This window comes from Cryptomeria japonica, chromosome 4 (assembly GCF_030272615.1).
Source record: "Cryptomeria japonica chromosome 4, Sugi_1.0, whole genome shotgun sequence".
NCBI lineage: Eukaryota > Viridiplantae > Streptophyta > Pinopsida > Cupressales > Cupressaceae > Cryptomeria > Cryptomeria japonica.
The window spans coordinates 660,951,825-660,972,180 of NC_081408.1; the positions used below are offsets into that span (position 1 = coordinate 660,951,825).

The 20,356-nt window shown below is 34.4% G+C and overlaps 1 protein-coding gene across 2 annotated transcripts; it reads right to left on the reverse strand.

Moving 5' to 3' along the window:
• Positions 1 to 6,166: 6,166 nt before the first annotated feature.
• LOC131061830 (BEL1-like homeodomain protein 4) lies at positions 6,167 to 12,561 on the reverse strand. 2 transcript variants are annotated; one of them, XM_059220032.1, is made up of 5 exons: positions 11,930 to 12,561; positions 10,236 to 11,747; positions 8,774 to 9,156; positions 8,514 to 8,574; positions 6,167 to 7,088 (listed from the first exon to the last, which is right to left on the reverse strand). In XM_059220032.1, the coding sequence occupies exons 2-5, from the start codon at positions 11,529 to 11,531 to the stop codon at positions 6,492 to 6,494; spliced, it is 2,337 nt and encodes a 778-aa protein (XP_059076015.1). In that variant the 5' UTR covers positions 11,532 to 11,747; positions 11,930 to 12,561; the 3' UTR covers positions 6,167 to 6,491. The 2 variants fall into 2 exon arrangements, with proteins under 2 accessions (XP_059076015.1, XP_059076014.1); XM_059220031.1 differs by having other exon boundaries at positions 11,866 to 12,561.
• Positions 12,562 to 20,356: the final 7,795 nt, after the last annotated feature.

Below are 20,356 nucleotides of genomic sequence, written 5' to 3' on the forward strand. Positions count from 1 at the left end.
ATTTATGTAAGAGGGTATTTCGGTAAGGGTTTAGGGGTCCAAACTGGAACAGACAGAGCTTAACCGAAACTGTATTTAGGCATAGGAGATGCTATGTTTGCAGTTCACTCATTTCTTAGGATTGTAGTCTGGATTTGTATGTAGTCAGTGAGGCTCCTTTTGTGATTGAGCAATGGGCTCTAGGTTGTAATCCTTCTTGCAAGTGCAGGCCCCTATATTTTGTAATATCTTTTCATATGACCAGTGGATTGAAATTGTGGGTCACAAATCCCACCGTGGTTTTTTCTCTGTGAGGTTTTCCATGTATAATTCTCTGTGTTATGGTATTCATTTGTGTGATTGGCTTATTGGTTTCTTTAATTTTTTCAATCTTATGTGTATCAGTATACCGGTTGGTGAGTGCATGTTTTAATAAGGTTAAATTTGATCATTCTAGTAGAACACTGATTTAGCCCCCCCCCCCCAACCCCTCTCAGTGGTCTTGGATTCCAACACATCCTTCTCTTTGATTTTGTCTTCAGCAACCCTCCTGGATTCCAACTCTTGACTCATCCTGATGGTAAGGGCTTCCAACTCTCTCCTCAGATTTGACTTATCATCATTCAACTTTTCCACCTAATTAGCCAATGCATCAATGTTAGCTTCTTTAGATGAATTGTTTTCACTAATTTCATACAACTGTTCAGCCAACTCTCTCCTATTAGCCAATGAAGCTTTATAATTGACCCTTAACTCACCTAGGGCTTCTTCAGATTTTGCAAGCCAGTTAGAAAGCTCTCTATAACTCATATCCCCCATGGTAGCCTTAAGGATCCTTCCCAAGCAGTTAAGCCTTAAAGGAATTAAGCTCTAATACCAATTGATAAACTTATAAGGCACTAAGAGGGAGGGGTGAATCAATGCAAGCAAAAACAACAACACAAATCTGATCACCACTTTTATCAATTTGAAACTTAACAAGCATGCAAGGAAAATAACCACATAAGCTAACACCCAATAAAACATGCAACTCATAACACAATGTTTTTCACGTGGAAACCCAAATGGGAAAAACCATGGTGGGAATTGGTACCCACAAGATCAGCTATCTGCAGAATAGGGATCTGGTCAGTTAAGGTCTTACAACTGCTCTGTTAGGAGCACACCCAGTTAAGAGTGTCTTAGCCCAATTAAGAGCTATTACAATGAGGTTTGTTAGGACCAGCCTTGTTAGGAGCTACCCAGCTATGAGATTTACACAACACAAGTTAATGTGTGACCTTGTTAAGGGATTTAACCTTCGAACCTGTGAGGATCCTACCGCACCTTGTTAGGAGTGACTTTGTTAGATGATTTTATCTTGTTGCAATTGTTAGGGATCAACAAGTGACTGATCTGCTATTAGCACCTTTGTGTCTAATTAGATCTGCTTCAGATTTGCTTTTAACACCGACTAAACATCAATACAGAGCTTCTTCTTTCACCACACAATCAAATTTGCACTATAGATCTCATGTCTAATACATCATCACACAATATACTCCTTTTTATAAACAACTCTGCTAAGTCAGCTAAGAACACTTGGAACAATTTCCTAGGTTCAATGTATCTAGTCAATCTTGCTCAAAATTCTTTACTCATGTTAGGTACATAATTCATAACTCAAAAATAAAATATATGTCGACCGGTTAACTATTCTTCTTGATTGACTGCTCAGTACATCATAACTCGCTCCAAACTTTGAATCTGTTCATGCGGTTCTGGTCATAGACTCCTACCAATATCATGAACATACATACCACACCACAATACTTAGCTCTTCATTGATCTACTGTATCGGTCGCTTGATCATAACTGTATCACTATTTATCAGTTCACTGTTTAACTGCTTCCTCTACCAGTTAGGCTTTACCGGTTGGACTAAATGACTTATATGACTAACAAAACATGGTTGTCATCAATGACAACACAATACAAGTTATCAATCAACCTATTACATCAATGTCATCATCATCAAGCCAACAATAAGAAAATACACTAAGATAATATGTCGACCAAACACAAGTAATTTACATAATAATGCATTCATTGAATCAACACATTAACCAAAACATGCCTTGACCAAAAATAGGATAATCAAGTCATCCTTCTCAGATTTTCCACGTGCTTCAATTACCAAAACATACATCTTAATTACTAAAACAAAACAAGGGTTTACCAGACCCATAAACTCAAACCCATAAGCACAACTCCCAAACTCGAAGATACAAATACCACATATTTTAAAACATAAATCATGATGCAATATAATCATTCGGATAGCAATACAACAGATGCAACCGATACAACAGATATATTTGATACAATTGATACTGAACTGGATACAAACCTTGATAAGAAAAACACAAGATTTCAAAAAAGAGGACCTTCCAGAAATAACTCCAGTAGATCATATGTATCTTACTGCTTCATATCACATACATACCTATCTTCCATTGTTTCTCAACCTGCAATACCAAAAATACTTTCGATGTCTTAACAACATGCCACATTTGGTCCTAACTAAATCACCGGTTTTGACATCAATGACATAATTCACACAAATCTAACACAAGTTGGGAGTAAAAGGGAGCCAAAATTGGCCTAGGGGGAATGAAAATAAGACATGCTAAATTAGAACACAAATATTTGGTGTGAATTGTATCAGTTATAATTTACAATGATACAAAATCATATAGAATAGGCACATAATAAATAGAGTGCAGAAGAGGACATATAAGTCAAATAGGACTTGTGAGAAAGCATAGTAATATTTAACATAACCTAATAATGTAATGAGGATAGCCCCAATTGAAGAGATAAAGCATAAACTATAATATAGAAGGTGAATACAAAATGGGCTAGATGATGACATACATGGCATAAGTAAAAGTCTCAAGTGGAAAACCAAAGGAAGAAGAATTATGACATGAACAACAACAAAAATTTAATTTACTTGTGTCTAAATGCACACTAAAGGGGTGCTTACATCATTGATATGTGAACTAGTAAAATGGATTTGAAGGTTTGACAAGAGGTAAGGCAATGGGAGTGTGTTTCAAAAGTTGTTGCACTACTATATGTTCAAATTTAGGAGGCACATTAGCTTTTTACAATGGAACATCTTGGCCTCTAGATATTTTAAGAGATGATGTAATAGCATGAAATTTAGGTTTAGTATACATGTATGTGGTGTGTGATATGGATAACAAGATCAAATCATAAAATCATAAAGTATCACTATATCCACACTAGACTCATGGGAACTTGGTTTAGAAAAACAAGCTCAATAAGGGCTTGTGCTATGATTGTAAAGTGTAAATTGAATAAGATTGATCAAACCATTATACTAGTCTATCACTTAGATCTAGTACAAAAAATGACCAAAACATAAGGTATCATCCACTTAGTACTCATTAAATATAGTAAGAAATAACGATTTAATGTGTAAATACGAATTTTTACTACCAACATTTTTATCATTTAGCGTCATCAAGACTCATAGTTTCATCATTAAGTATATAGTAAGGTGTATGGAGGTACCACAATCATCCATTAAAAGAGCCAAAGAAGTTTCATTATAATATATAGTTTCGTCATGGATATATAAGTATCAATAGAGAAAACATGAAATGTAGAAGAATGATCAACATGAATCACATTGTCATATATAAAAGAAGACAAGGTATCTAAAGAAAATGGATGTATAGATATAAGGCTATCAATGCATTTAGAATAAATATAATCATAGAGTGTAATAATGAAAGGAAACTCCATAACCGTATCCAACATATAATCATCATACAAAGTGTACCAAAAGGTAAGACCTCATAAGATATATTCTCATTGCTAACAAAATCCATAGGATCATCATGAACATAATAGGTAATTAAATTAAGTATATATATAAAAGGATAGAATAAGAATTAACCACTCAATGAACAAGGAGAAGGTAATACATGATAAAATGACACTTCCACAGAGAACAATTTTACATCCATGGCATAAAAAGTTGTAAGAACATTAGATATAGATGGAGGATGTGTAAGAATGGATAGAAACATGCTAATAGAAACAATATATGCATGCATATCAACCAATGAAATAACTAATGTTAATCCGTGATGACTAATCTAAGAGTTGGTGCATGGGAACACATAAATATATCACTACGTAAACCTAAATTCTAGCAAAAGTGTGATAGGATACAAAAATAAATCAAAGCCCTAGAAAATTAAAAATATAAATGATTAAATTACAATGATAGCAAATTTGAAACTCTAAGAGAAATAAAGGTATAACCTTAAGGGATATAACATTAGACAAGTTCACCTAAATGTAAGGTAATAACATCTACTTTATATATATCTAGAGGCTAATTAATAAATTCAAACAAGAATCAAGTAGTTGGACTAGATATAAATTTAGAGTTGGGTATGAATATTTTAATGTATTTTATTTTATCAAAAAATTAAATAAAAGAGGTTTAGGATACTTTGCTCTTGGAAAAGCAATGAAGATCTAAAGATGCTAATCACATAATCACTTTTTTAGTGTCAAAAAAATTAATACCTTTGATTTTCTCACTACCTCAAAACTATAATAGACTCTAAAGTCTTCTATAAGTTGAATCTTTGTCTCATAGGTTTGAACTTGAGCTCCTCATAAATGACCTAAATTGTATAACCAATATTTAAACTCATGATTGATTTGGCTAACTATACCTTTTCAAACAACTTTTAGCCCCATTCACTTGTATATGATAGAATGTAATGATTCGTGCAATATTTAAAAAGCCTTAGAAAATATATTGAATTGTGAGGACCAAGTTCTTCTTAATCAACCTCACAATAGACCAACTTTACAACTTTAGGAAAATATCAAAGACAACACTCTCAAACATGTTAGCTTCCTAGATGCAAGTATCAATGTCATTTTCTAGATGTAGCTATCAATGCTCATGTGTTCATCGTGGTGTTCCAATTAAAGTATTGTAATAGTGAATACTCCTTGCTAGTAATTACTTCTAGATGACAAAAAGATATGGATTAATTGTACAATGAATGTCTAAATACATACAAATACATGGAATTAAATAATGCAAAGGTGTACCAAATTGGCATCTAATGGTTAGTGAAAAGGGTGGGAGTTGGTAAATTTTGAATATTAACTTTTGAAAATAAGGGGTTGGTTCCACATGCTACATAATTAATCTGGCATGCCAGATTTAATGATTCGAGTGAGGATGAAATAAATTTCAACATGGGAAATGAGTGTATGGATATATGTGTAAGCATGGGTATAATGATGGCAAATGTGTGAGACTAATTATAAATAAGGATTGCTTGAGGTCAAACATAGAAGTATGTGTAAATTGAAATGAATAAGGATTAGGAAAGGAGACAAACTAATACAAGAATATGTCAGTTGTCATCATATAATTGTATTAAAATATATCATCAAAATGGGCCCACAACTAAATAAGACTTGATATAAATATACAAATTTCACCATCGCAACTATTCAAATTTACAAAAACAAAATATAATTTTAAATACTAAAACTAGATTATAAAGATCTAATGTTGAATTGGCATATTAGATAAATTAAGCATATACACTATTTATATAAATTTATTATTATTATTATGTTAGGTTGAAGATTCTTCTCTCACGGGTGTGGGGCACAATAAAATTTAGATTCCTCCCTGTTTCGAATATTTTTATTCATTTATCTAGGGATGTTCTCCTAATAGCAGATTTGAGCATTGACAAAGCTTCCCAATAATCTACAAATTCTAACCTTATTCTACAAGAGTGACTTATTGTATTTTTTAATTTAATCAACCTCAACTTAACAAACTGCATGCACGTTTACGATTTACCACAAATATTAATTCCTTGCAATAAAGAAAAATCTCCATAGAAGTCTAATCGTGGTGTGCAATTTAAATGGCATGAAATTTATTGATTTGCTGAGAGGCAAACATCAATTTAGTTTGAATATCGGAATCAGAAATATAGATAGTTTCTTAAAGTAGAGACTAGAAATTTATAGGTTTCCACGAAAATCATTCATGGAAAACGATCGAATTTAAATAATTTACATAGCTCACTGCCAGACAGCATTGATAATTTTACAAAGACAGTTAAAAAATAACTTACATTAGCGAGACTTGTATGTATAATAATCTGTAAGGTTCTTCTGTATAGGCTTAAATAGTTTGGCAGAAGAGGCATTAGAAATTTTGCGATCTCAGAATGAAAAACAATTCAATGGGTACAGCTTGCCATCTCTGCTAGACAAATCAGATCATCTATTTGGGTACTGTGTGAGGGATTTGTTCCATAGATTTATATATCTATATATATATATTACATTACCTAGTGTTAGTTTGAATATGCAGGATCTCTAACTGGATCAAACTGGGCATGAAATTCATTATCACTAACTGGATCAAATCAAAGATTTTATCATGGGAGATACAAAGCATTGTGATACTTTTCCTGATCAGCTACTGATACTGAAAGAGCACCACTGTGACGTAGTCCAAGAGTGAGTGAAACATCCCCACTTCCAAAGTAAGTAGAATTCATGGTTTGCTGGTGAAAAAGATTACCACTGGTGCTGCTGCCATTGGCGTTGTAGTTAGAGAAATCCATTGCCCCAGAATTGCCTCCATCGATCTTGTTGCTTCCATTGTTGTTTTGTTGGTGGTCATGAATTTCTATAGTATTCTTGCTCTCCACTGTACCCATCATGGATGCTCCTCCTTCTCCTTTGCGTACACTTGCTCTCAAGGTGCTGCAATCAAATATTTCATCTTGAGATTCTATGGTTAAGCTTATACCTCCACCAGAGGTCTCATGTGTGGCCAAGGGCATATCATGCTTGAATTCTTTTGAAGATTTGTTAGATTCAATGGCACCCACTTCGTTCTTTCCATGGTTATTTGGGTTAGAATTTGTTTCTTGGTCCTTCATTTCAGCTTCCCTGGCTTCCTCCTGGTACATCTCTTCTACCATTGGCTTCCATAGCCGGACCCTGGCGTTTATAAACCAGTTGGAAACCTGGAAAGGAGGCATCATAGTAATGCATGACTTTATAATCCATGGAAATTGAAGAAAGCAGCATATAATTGTTTTAGAAGTACACCTGCATATACCCAAACTTATAGACACGTAGTTAAGCTAGTTGATATATTGTATTGACTGGTCTGTTGGATCTAGGTGACAGTGATTTTTTCTGATGGCCAATTAAAACGCAATTCATGTGAAAGGGAGTTTTAAAAAAAAAAAATTTAGTGTTTTCTTTTTAGTTGATCGAATAGCCATTAGATTTAGGTGACAGTGAAATTTTCTGATGAACTAAAACGCAATTCATATGAAGAAGAGTTTCTTCTTTGTATGAATTACGTTTAAGTTGATCAAATAGCCATTGCCTGAATTTTAGTATCAACCTCCCTGAAACTAAGCATTATAACAATTAAACTAGGTTGTAGAAGACAGTATCAATCTTCTTTGAGACATTTACTTGCTCAGAACTTCTACAAACCGTAATGTTTCATAAGTACCTTTCTATAAAATCGGTTAAAAGCTTATTAGTAGCGCTTATGTAACCTTTTAGCTAGTTCTAAGACCGATAGGAATAAATAGGTTATCTACAAGTCCCAAGGTAAACAGTCAGCACGTATTCTTTATTTGTGGCTTTAGATGTTTCAAAGAAATAAATTAAAATTACTCTTTCTTCTTTTTTTTTTAAAGTAAAGAGTTTATGCTGTAGGGTAATGGTGTCTTTGGATTCGATTGTATCGAATATTTCATTTTCTGATAATAAATCATAGAATATAATTCAAAAAGTTGATGAAAAAATCGATATAATTAGCTACAGAAACACTATTGTACTACTTATAATAGCTTCAACCAATAATATTTTAAATATTTATTTAATTGAAATTTATTCAATTACCAACCAAACAAATCTACTAAATATCTTTTTTCTATTTAGATTCTTACCAGTTAGAAAGTATAAGAAAACTAATAGCTAAAAAAGTTATCAGAAAAAGTGAGAGAAACAGCTCGAAGTTCATCACTAAGCTGCTTCTGAATTTGATTCCAAAAACAACTGAAATCTGATAAAATTAAGCTTGAAGTTAATGTTTTTCCCTTTAAAACTGTAATTCTATTGTTGAATTCGCAATGACCAACCCACAATAGGTAAGCAACTGCCTACTGTAGAGCGATAGAATTGAAATAGCTTAAATAAATAACTTATGCAGTTGATGAGGCTTTAAAATCTATCAACTTAAGCTTTCATGCATGTGTAAAATTTCATCTATGGAATAAACTATAAATGCAGTTCCTTAATTGATTATCTTCTCTTTCCAAAGAAAAACTGATATTATTCCCCTCTTTAAATCTATGAGAACTGACATAGAACAATTATTTCTGCAGGCTTTTAAATTTGTCTTTAACGGGCTGCATTTATGAACGTACCTGGCTTCTGGAGAGCCCAGTCTGTCTAGCCAGCAAATGCTTATCAGCATCAGAAGGGTACCTGAAAGTTAGATTTTGTTAGTTACTGCTTTCACGGGCATCCATGTTTCAGAGTGGCCAAGCAAAATATCTGTGCATGAAAGGGGTAAATTAATTCCAAACAGTTTGGAACTAATACAGGCCGCTTTTACGCCAGATGTTTGAGCCAATAAGTAGAAAACATCCAGATTTAGATAAAAGGAGAGAAAAGGAAGACTTACGGATGGAGAAAATGCTCGAAAAGCCATGCACGAAGTACTGTAACAGCTCTTTCGGGAAGTCCTCTTTGCGGCCGCCACGCGTCCTGTTCCAGCATTCCAACCTGGTGAAAAGTACGCTGTTGTCGAAGGCTCTGTTCTATAAGTTTCAGTCGTGGTGTTTCTCCCTTTGTTATGCCTGGAACGCTTGATTCTTTCTCACCTAGAAGCTCGTTTGTTGATCTTATCTGCCCCAGTATTGCGTCTTTTAAGCACTTGAAATGCCTGGACATGGCTTTGGCTGCAAGATAAGTATATGTTGTTGCGGCTCCCACACCTGCTGCAGATTCGAAAGAGGTAACAACCATCTTCATCTGATCGCAATAGTGCCGATATCGCCTTTCTACCTGTAATTCATCTGCAACACATTAGAAGTCCGAAAAAAAAATTGAATCTTTTGAACGAAGCAGAAGAATTTTGAGAGAACGTTTGTACGAAGAGCTCAAAACCCTAGAAGATAAATAAAAATGGTAGATTTAAAAGGTTTCTGCACTAACTATTTATGATATGAAAACCAGTACTAGTACTATATATATCTATATATAGGACTGGAATAGAGTTCACGGTCTCTCCGTTCCGGTCCTTCCCACTTCCAAAATTCGATGCTGCGCACTCGATTTTCGTGTCATTGAAATCTTGAAAACGTACAGAAGAAGTTTGACGAGAGATTGCGTGCAGGAAATCCAATATTAATCGATAAAAGTGTATCAATAAAGTGATTAAAGAATGATGGGATCGAAAAAGCAGCGACTCCAAGGTAATCATAGAATGTTGCGACTGAGCTCAGACTATATGATGGAGACTGCAAAACGCTAGATGAATGTTGTGGGTCAGTCATATAATTGAGTAGTAGATTTAGATGTAGCAACTAAGCCAAACTATGGATTCATCAACCGTTGGGTATGGAAAAATAAATATCAATTTGTTGGGTTTCCAACTGCAACCAATGTTGAATTTGTTTTAGACCGTGGGGACCCTGAAAACTTGGTTGGCATCGCTATGACCCAAGATCCGACCTTGGAAGATCAAAAAATAATACTACAAACCTAGTTTCCAAACCAAACAATCCTGAACGAAAGTCGAAAGAGACAGAAATTTTACTAATCAAAATCAAATCTGAAATAAAAGAAAACAGCCATTCAATCCTGCCAGATAATGAAATCGTGGAGAAGATAGAAATCGTCCCAGGATCTTCAGAAGAAATCGTCCCTCGATCGAGAACTACTGTAATGGAGAAACTTCATTTTTTTCCTAGAAAGTTAAATGGTAACAGCAAAATATCATAAGAGCTTGCAAGTAGATAAAATTTCAAACAGTAACAGCTTCTAAGTTTAATCATAACTACCTACGAATGTTATTCTATCTTCATAGCATAAAAAAATCGGAAGAAAGAAATAGCAAGTGGGGCCAAGGAGATTTGACTGGCCTCATCTAGCATCCACAGAAGCTTTGCTTTTCGCCTGCGGAGCTCAAATCTATCCCCTGAAAAACTTGGTCCATCCTTATTCATGAGATTGCCATTCATTGAATCGTTGGATATAATTCCACTTCCCGCCACGGTCGAAGTAACGCTCCTTGAAACAGAAGGCTCAACTTTCTGGCCCATCTGAGCAATTGAGCGACTAATATTGTAACTTTCACGCTCTGGTTTCGGATTGTTCTGTTTGGGAACTTTCCCCTTCACCCCTTTTCCTGCAACATTACAGAACTCATCCAGCAACTGCTGAGTGGGTTTCATATACTTTGAGTGCTTCAAATACCCGGTAAATTGCCCAGAGGAGCCCGAATTAGGATTCCAATATCCCTTCCCTGACAAAAGCCCCTCTGATCTCGACAAAGGCGAGAAAAGCCCAACTTTAGAAGCGTTCAAAACGTCCATCGATTTGTTCTTCACATCTGGATTCGCTTGCAACCGATTAACCAGGTCATGGGAAGGAATTAATCTGTTGGTATCGAATGGCTGAACTTGAACTTGCGAATTCGAGGACAAAGATAAAGAAAGCCCTTGAACAGATCGGTCATCCCGCCTTCTAAAACCTTCGCCAAGTTTGGTCTCCATGGGAGATTGTTCACACCACTGCGAAGAAGAAGTCTGTACAGAATTGTTTCCCCAATTTGCTGAATTATTGAGCTGTTGCGGCGCCGCAAATTGGTGGTTATTATTGTTCAGCAAACTGGTTCCATGGGCATTATTACCAGTTGGAAGAAGCAAAAGCTCATTTAGTCCCGCACCGCTCTGCCAAGATACACTAGAAGGCACCTGCTCTATGGTACAAATGCCCTGGTTCGCCATGGATTGGGCAAAGCCAGGAATTTGAAATTGCATCGAATTGATCTCTGAGCTCTGATGACGATCTATAGCACTGTTGGAATTGAATGAAATTGCAGGCCCGGAATACTCTCCTCCATTTGCTGGGTACAACTGCATGGCATCCAGGCCCTGCATATTTAAATTTCCCTCTTTCTGAGCATTACTGAATGATCCGTATGAGTAATCATACTGTTGTTGATGGCCATTGGAAACCCCTCTCCAGTTGCTGTTGTTCGAGTTGAGTTTCGAACTCGCGACGCCATCTTCCTTAACAGCAGGGACGCCAAGCAATTCTACCCCTGTTGGGAAATTGAAAATCTCGTTGAACATCTGTGGGCCTGCGGTATACACGCCGGGCATCTCGGCCACTACGCCTGCCTCTGCAGAAAACCTTCTCGTCTGTTGTGACATGAAAATCGTAACGATTTCTAAAGAACTCGTCTGTGCTGCTCCCAATTTCTTGTTTCACAACGTCATTCAGTTCAACAAACCACTCACACCCGTTTCAGTTCCAGATCTCTGGGTTCAACACATCTGTCATCATCCGATCCCATTTCAAAACAGAACCTGACCGTGACTCACTCAATCCATAACCGAGCCATCCCCGGGATTCGAACTCGAGACCTCCTGCACCACATGACAGACCAAGAAAGCTTATAAGAACTTCCGGATGACAAAATCAGATTTTTATAAAAGCTCACAACTTTTTATTCTAGAATGCAACTGGGGACCGGTAAGTTGATACCCAATCATCACAGGCGCCATTAGCGCTGCTGTAAATAAGAACACACGGACGCTCATGGTCATACCTAATGGGAGGCAACCCAACAAAATGTATATTATTGCAGGTTTTATTACACAGTCACCGCCAGCGTGTGCTCCAGGGAATGGTCGAAATCACCCATGTGACCGTGCCAACAAAACTCTTTATTTGGTGCCCACTTCCTGGGAATCGGAAAGAGAAAAAGGGCGGCTAGGCTGGTGGGAATTTGGGCAAGCACAAAAACACAGAGAGACTGAGATATCGTTGTCTCTCTGACCAGAGAATCCCACGCAGTCCTCCAAATGCAGAAACCATATAATAATAATAACAATACCAACAACAACACTAGTACTGCTAGCTATTCAGAATTTAACACAACATGCCTCCTCATGAGATGGGAATTTGTGGGCAAACGAGGAAAGGTCTCTTTCTCAGAGCACACACAGACAGAATAACACAAGAGCCATCTGAACCTCGATTCCCGAGCCCGACATTGACCTAATTCTCCCGTGCAGATAAATCACAAAAACTGAAAAAAAAACTATATTTTTCTTCCTCCTCAACCTTACATAGCAATCAATTCAATTCAATTCCCTATCTCCAGAGCCAAAAAAATACTCGGGCTCCGCACAACCCACAAAAACAAACCCATCAGCAGCCCTTTTTTCTATTCAACTCAACTCAACTAAACCAGCCCCCACCAGCCCCCCCCAATACGACCACACGCTCGACCAGTCACTCTTCCCCGCCTTGTCTTATCCCAGCCCCCAATACGACCACCCGCTCGACCAGCCACCCTTTTCCTTTGGCTTATCCCAGCCCCCAATGCGACCACCCGCTCAACCAGCCACCCTTTTCCCTTGGCTTATCCCAGCCCCCAATGTGACCACTCGCTCCTTTCTCCCTTGGCTTATCCCAGCCGACGATGACGTGGCACGGTACACGTCACTCATTGGGTGGCGACTTATTAGGCGAGTTGCTCTGCTTTGCTCGTTCCTTACGTTGGAGACGGGGGCGCTGACGTAAGAAAACCCAGACCCCTCCGGTGGGGTGGGGGTCTACGTGTCCGATTGTAATCCATGTTCTGAACCGGCCGGCCGCTTTAGCCAAAAGTAGTGCGAAGGATTTGGCCATTATGAGGTGACATTATCGGAGTGGTCCCGACTCCTGGAAAATAAGGGGTGTGTGTGGGGTTTGGATTTTGTGGTTTGTTTAATTTTCTAGCTCCAACCACCAAACTCCGGTAGGCCTTCTTTTCATTAATAAATGTTGTTCCAAGACGAGGATTCTCTATTCTTTTTTCTTTTTTATCCGACCTGTCCTCCCCTCACGAGCTTACCGTCCTTCACTTCACTAACTTATAAAAATACAGAGAAAAAGGGTGGTCCACCTATCACATGTGACCACTATGTTTTTTTTTTTCCACCCTCACGGATTGCATCCTTTTTTTTCTCTCTTCTCCACCATCCAACGTAGATTTGGCTGCGGAGCCCTAACGCCGTCTACAGTGCCTCTTATAGCTGATTTAACGCATTTAGAGATTTAACAGTTTGTAGCTATTGTTTTGGCTTCTAAGTAGTACCAATGGAGTGGAATCTGTTATGCGTGCAAGCATTAAGCAGTGGAATCTGTTTATGGCTATTGTAAGAGAGGTCACAAGTTCAAATCCCACAGGGGGTAGGGTATGTACGCCTCGTTTGTAGCGCAGTTAGGTGCCTCCAGCAAGGAGTATGAGGTAGTCTCATATTTCTCTAACCCATCTGTAGGCCCATATACGGAGTGTTGGCATCGTGGACTACAAAAGCTCATTTCCTTTCCTTTCTATATGTTGTTGGATGCCTATTTAAATATGTTGCGACTGAACTGTATAAAGTTATTGTTTTGGCTTCCGGGTAGTAATGATGCAGGTTGTGGAATTTGTTATGCATGCAAGCATCAAAAAGTACATCATCGAATGCCAACTTAAAGATGCTGCAACTAAACTACTAATAGCTATTGTTTTGGGTTCTAGGTAGTAATGACACATGTTGTGTAATTTGTTATGCATGCAAGCATAAAAAAGTACAAATTTCAAGGTGTCGTCGGATGGAGCTTCTAGGTAGTAATGACACACGAAGTGGAATCTGTTATGCGTGTGAATGCATGCAAGCATCAAAAAGTACACATTTCAAGGTGTCATCGGATGCATACTTAAAGATGTTGCAACTTAACTACTTATAGCTATTGTTCTGGCTTCTGGGTAGTAATGACGCACGTTGTGGTGGAATCTATCATGTGGGCAAACAACAAAAACTACACATTTTAAAGTGTTGTCAGATACCTACTTAAAGATTCCCCAATAACCATGCATTTAAAATTGTCAATAATTTACACAAAGGCCCTATTAGTTGTGCACTATGGGTTCCAATAAAGGTGCACAAATGCACTCATTATGGTCCAAAAATGCTAGGGCTAAAATGGACTATTGGTAAATGTGAAATTTATTACTGGGGTTTTAGGGGAAGCATACCAGTAGTCATTATAGCTAACTTCGTGCACCCACAGATTTAAAACAGTACATCAAATTTTGACGATTTTTTTGTTGTTGTTTCCACATGCAATTTAGCTGCTGATAGTTATTGCTCTAGCTTCTGGGTAGTAATGATGCATGTTATGAGATCTATTATGTGTGCAAGGATAAAAAAAGTACACATTTCAAAGTGTCGTTTGATACCTGCTTAAAGATGCCCTAATAACCGTGCACTGAAAATTACCAATACTTATGCACAAAAGTCACACTAGTTGTGCACTATGGGTCCCAATAATGGTAGACAAATGGGTCAATTATGGTCCAGAAATACTAAAAATGGACGGCTATTGATATAGCTGAAATTTATTGATGGACTTTTAGTTTAGTTTTTGTTTTTTTTGGTTTCTATAAAATAAGCAATCATGAGGCTAGGTATGCAAGGAGTGAACGTTTATTGAAACATAAGTCTCTCTAATTTTTATTTTTAAAATTTTTTAAAGTTAATAATTGAAGAATTAAATGCGCAAGAAGTAAATGAGTATTGGAACAGCTATTTTTTAGGCCATTTTCTAGGTAGCTAGTTTTTTTTGTTTTTTTTAATATATCAATTAGAAATGTGGAAAAGTATTAAACGTGGTCCAAGAAAGCTCCAAATTCCATCCCACGCGTGCAGCGAGAGGTATCATAATTGAGTTTAGGTTGTCCTTCCCCTTCAATTACGGTGTATATGTGGAGCCCACGTAATACGGCCTAAGTTCTATTCTATAAACGGCGGACCCCACACTGGCCTTTTGACCACATCATCATCATTTTTCTAATAACATCGCCAAAATCTAGGCCTAAATGTTAAAGATGTTTTTATTGAATTTTAATTTCCATTTACAGTCTCGCATGGCTCGTGTGCACAGTTTGCTCAAAATGGAAATCACTCCCTTTATTTCACAAATGATTATTTGCCATTGCTATTGAATTCTTCCTCAAATGATTATTTGCCATTGCTATTGAATTCTTCCTCAAATCGTACTATTGAGTTTGATGGCTATGTATGTTGAGAATAAAAAAGTATGTATATAAATATGTGTTTGAGTAAAAGAGCACTGGTTTTGTTTTCAAAATTATTAGAGTAATCATAACAAATAGATGGTATGAAAGTATGTCTTAATGAATTGAGTCGAGTTAAAGAAACACATCAAATAGAGTATATATGTGTTTGAGAAAAAGAGCAATGGTTTTGTTTTCAAAATTATTAGAGTAATCATAACAAATAGGCAGTATGAAAGTATGTCTTAATGAGTTGAGTCAAGTTAAAGAAACACATCAAATAGAGGTAAATCAAATGGCTAGTGAAAGTAAATATGTTGGGTCAAGCTAAAGAAACAGATAAAATAGAGATAAGTCAAATGACTAGGAGCAATCAAAATATCGCATCTTAAAAATCAGTATTCCTTTCAAAAATAGGTGGTTCATTTTACTTCAATTTTTTCTCATGTTGTCTCTCTCTCTAAATATAGGCATACTTTGATGATACCTCTTTTAAATATTGACTTTTCCTGTAGAGTAAAATTATTAAAAACTTATGAGTAATTAAAAAACGGTGGTATGAAACTATGTCTCAAAATCAATGTATTGGATCTTGCTAACGAAATGCACCAAATAGAGGTAAGCCAAATGACTAACAAAAATAAATGCATTGGGTCAAGATGAGCCAAATGGCTAGTGGCAATCAAAATATTGAATCCAAAGAATCATCATTTGTGGTTTGTTTATCTAAATCCAAAGTCTTCTCCTTGAGAAGACAATCTTTAAAAGAGGCATCATCAAGGTGTGTGTGGCTAGCTCGAGGAAATGAGTGATTATTTTAATAGCTATATTATAGAGTAATTACAAAAGAAAGGTAGGTGGTATGAAACTATGCCTTAAATTAAATGCATTGGGCCAGGCCAAGGCAACACATTAAATAGAGATAAGCCAAATGGCTAGGGTTGATCAAAATATCACATCCAAACAATTAATATTTCTCTGAAAATAGGGGATTTGTCTATCTCCATCCTTAAAGTCTTCTCCTTGAGATGTGAACCTTCAAAAGAGGAATCATCAAGCACTTGATTTTTTCCTTAATGCATTGTTCTTTTACAAAATATATTTATATTAAAGTAAGGATAAAAAATTTAAAATAAATATATAGGCGAATTAATGTGATATAGCAATCAACAACCAAATTAAATTAGATATTTGAAATTAGGGTGAGGGATAGAGAGTGAAAGCTACTTTCACAAATATTTGATGCTTAAAATATAAGATCAGATGTTAAAATAGACCATTGTGACAAATGATCTTTGTGAAATAGAGGAATATGCAAATACTTTATTAACAGTGTAGGAAAAAGTTCATATTTGTCTATACCTACAAATGCAAAAGAATTAATAATGTTCAAAACCTAATGAATTCAACTGATAAAATTATTCTATATCACATTTGATTATTTATTTTTTAAATAATACTTTTTATTTTCATTTCTAGCTTTGTATCTTGAATTTTTAATACCCATTCTATACACAACTCCTTTTAAAACAGTCTCTTTTGAATATGTATCATAGGTGCATACTTTTAATGACAAGTTTTTTAACCCTTAACCGAAATAATGAGAGAGAAATTTTTTAGGGTAAATGTGATTGTTCTTGACTTTATTTATATGTTTGAATTGATCAAATAAATTAATACTTGATGGACTAGTGAAATCTGAAAGGTTGAGAGAGCACTAATAGCATTAAGTCTGTGATTCTATGAATTATCTTGATTACACTCAATCTCTCCATACCAATTTAATGGTGCTTGTATATTATAAGGGGGTTTCTACCTTATTTTTGATTGAACTTACCTATGTGGAAACTTTATGGTAGTCTTTTTTTCCATCCACATATTGAAAATTTTAAGATTAAAATAAGTTTAACTTTGCATCTTTCATGCACACGTTCAAAAAAAAAAATCTAGAGGTAATTTTATGTGTGCATGGCCTTTATAAATAGCTTCTCAAAAGGTATTAAATTTTTATTTATTTTATAAGCAAGATATTTACATGTAAAAAATAAAGACCATTATTAGAACCATTGGGAAAAATAATAAATTAGGTACAAAATGTATTGTATTTCACATGTATATCCCTGTTTAAAAAAAAAAAAAAAAAAATTAATTTGATATATAGTAAAAAAGAAATGAATATGTTAGTAAACTATAAGTCTAAATCTCTATTAATATCAAATTACAAATTAATAATAAAATTAAATATGCAATAAACATATGCAAAGTATATGCATTTAGATATTAGATTTAAATATATAATTTTTTTAAAGTTTTAAAAATATTTCTTTCAAGTAGAAGTTACGCATTGTGGTAAAATATTACTTACTAAAAAATAATACAAAAAATTAATAAGAAATAATTAAAAAATGACGTTTTGTTTCAAATAAATTATATATCTAATTTGTGGAAGAATAATTTGAAACACTAGATTACCTCACATTTAAGATATTGATGATTTGTTTGGTATAATAAATAGAGTTTGATAACTATTGACTTTCGTAACATAATAATTCTAAAATGTGGGACACATTATTATGTATTTATCCAGCTAGTATTTTCATTCAAACCCACATGATCCCATAATCAAATGTGATTTTGAAAAGTTGTTCATGCCACTCTTGTGGTGTTAATAGACCAAGACAAAGAACGAGAAGATTAAGGTTTAGTTTTGGACTAGTGAGAATGGGGATTTGATTCAAGTTGAATGTCAACTTTTATATAAAAATGTCAATTGAACATTAAATTATTAGTTAGCGAGAAAGGTTCAAAGAAAGTACAAAATAAGTGGAAAAAGTGTTAGGGATGAACATTTCATCTCTATAATTATCAATTTAATTTTATATCTAAGTGAAAGTAATCACACACCTTATAATTATGTATGTCTAATGAAGTATATAAAACATCATTTTAAAAAAAATTCAATAAATACATTGATTCAAAATGTAAATGAAATTAAGAGGATTAGAATAATATGTAGTTATTTTAAATTTCAACTTTCAATTTTGACTTTAATTAATGCATGTTGTAAATAATATAATTTATAATCTAGATTTCATAAGGAATGTTGAGAAGTGAATAGAGATAAATTGATGCTAATCATGATGATATTCTTATAGATATTTTCAAACTTGGGGTCTAGTCTTCTTAACAAAATCTGGTATCGGTATCATGTATGTATTTTCTAGTTATATAAATCTACAATGCTTGTTTGTTTATAGGATTTTTTTTCAAGACTAGGTGATGGTGAAAAGAAACACGGGTAAATTAATGACATGTAGAAGGAAGTGACATAAATTCTTCAATAACTACTTAGCCCTCTTATTTCCTATGACGAAATTTAGAAGATACCTTATTAAAAAAATATATAAATTCTTAGATGAAATTGATCTGTAGTATAATTTATTGTATTATTGTGTTAATAAAAGGTTTTGGCATAAATCAAGTATTTTCAATGATTAAGCATGGTAGCTAATGGATTGTGAATCTAATTGAATACAAGATCCTAGGTGCTTCATTTGATGTGTTTTGACATGAAATATAGAGAGTGGTAGTCAAACTTTATAAAATGCCTCACATAAGAAAGTGAAAAAATGAGTATTGAATTGAGATGAATCTACAATTGTTTCTTGTCTAAGAAGGGATAAATCTAAGATGAAGATTGGTATTATTCTAATGTAAAGGATATACTTTTTTATTGGTAATAAATTAAGATCCAAGGTCATCTTATGTGTAAAACAAGCCAAGTTGAGTACTCAGATGCTAAAATTTATATCATGAAATAGAAAAATAGGAAAGTATAGATACTTGTATTCCTTTAAATTTTTCCTACATGAGAACTACACGAGTCATCCATTCCAATATTTAGTATTCACAAATATCAAATATGCTCTTCATTATTCACATATTTTTAGATAATATTATTTTATACGCTAATATAAACATCAAGATTTATCTTCTTTTCCTAACTATGGGTTCTTTTCTTTAAAAAAATGACAAATAAAGTTTGACTTTTACTTAATTTTATTAGTATTTTTTTGTGTGTAATTTATGATCCATTCACTCTCTCTCACACACACATACATATATATGCATATGCAAGTACATACATACATACATACATACATACATACATACATACATACATACATACATGCATGCATAAGTACGTATGTGCGTACGTACGTACGTGCGTATGTATGTACGTACGTGCGTATGTACGTACGTACGTACATACATACATACATACATACACACACACATACATACATACATATGCACACATTAAAAAGGTCAAATATAATTTTCAAAATTAAGAATATTATGTTCATTTAAAAAAAAAAATAGGATGTGTCCACTTTGAAAATTAATAGAGTAATAATATGTTTATAGAAATTATCTCATATTTTAACAATGGAGACAAGTTCACTTTGTGTGTAATTAAAGTTTGACAATCTTAATCTTTATCATTTTTTAAAAATAATTTAGTAGTTTAGAACTAGATTATAAATAGTAGTATTCTTGTTTTTATAATATCTCCAAATTTTGAGCATACATATATCACATTACTCATCATTTTTTCAACTTCATCGATTTTAAGAAAAAAATGTGATGATTGAAGACCCTATTTTTCCTTTTTTCCCTCTCACTTTACTCTACCATTTCCCTACATTTACACACTCATAATAGTCAATATTTTGAAAGAACCAACTAAAAAAATAATCATAATTTGAAAATATTCCAAAAAAAAGTGCAATTATTACTAAGGGATGGATTTGCACCCAGAGTCTAGTCTAGGAAATGTAAAACTTAGTCTTTTTCTATGGTAAAATATAAGATATATTTTCTTAAAATTTAAAAAATATAATTAATATATGCACAAGAAAA

Coding starts and splice junctions, on each gene's coding strand:
- LOC131061830 (XM_059220032.1), bottom strand. CDS start 11,531: ATGTCACAACAGACGAGAAGGTTTTCTGCAGAGGCAGGCGTAGTGGCC. Junction 9,157..10,235: donor TTCTGTGGATGCTAGATGAG/GCCAGTCAAATC, acceptor GATGAATTACAG/GTAGAAAGGCGATATCGGCA. Junction 7,089..8,513: donor CTGGGCTCTCCAGAAGCCAG/GTACGTTCATAA, acceptor CCTCCTTTCCAG/GTTTCCAACTGGTTTATAAA.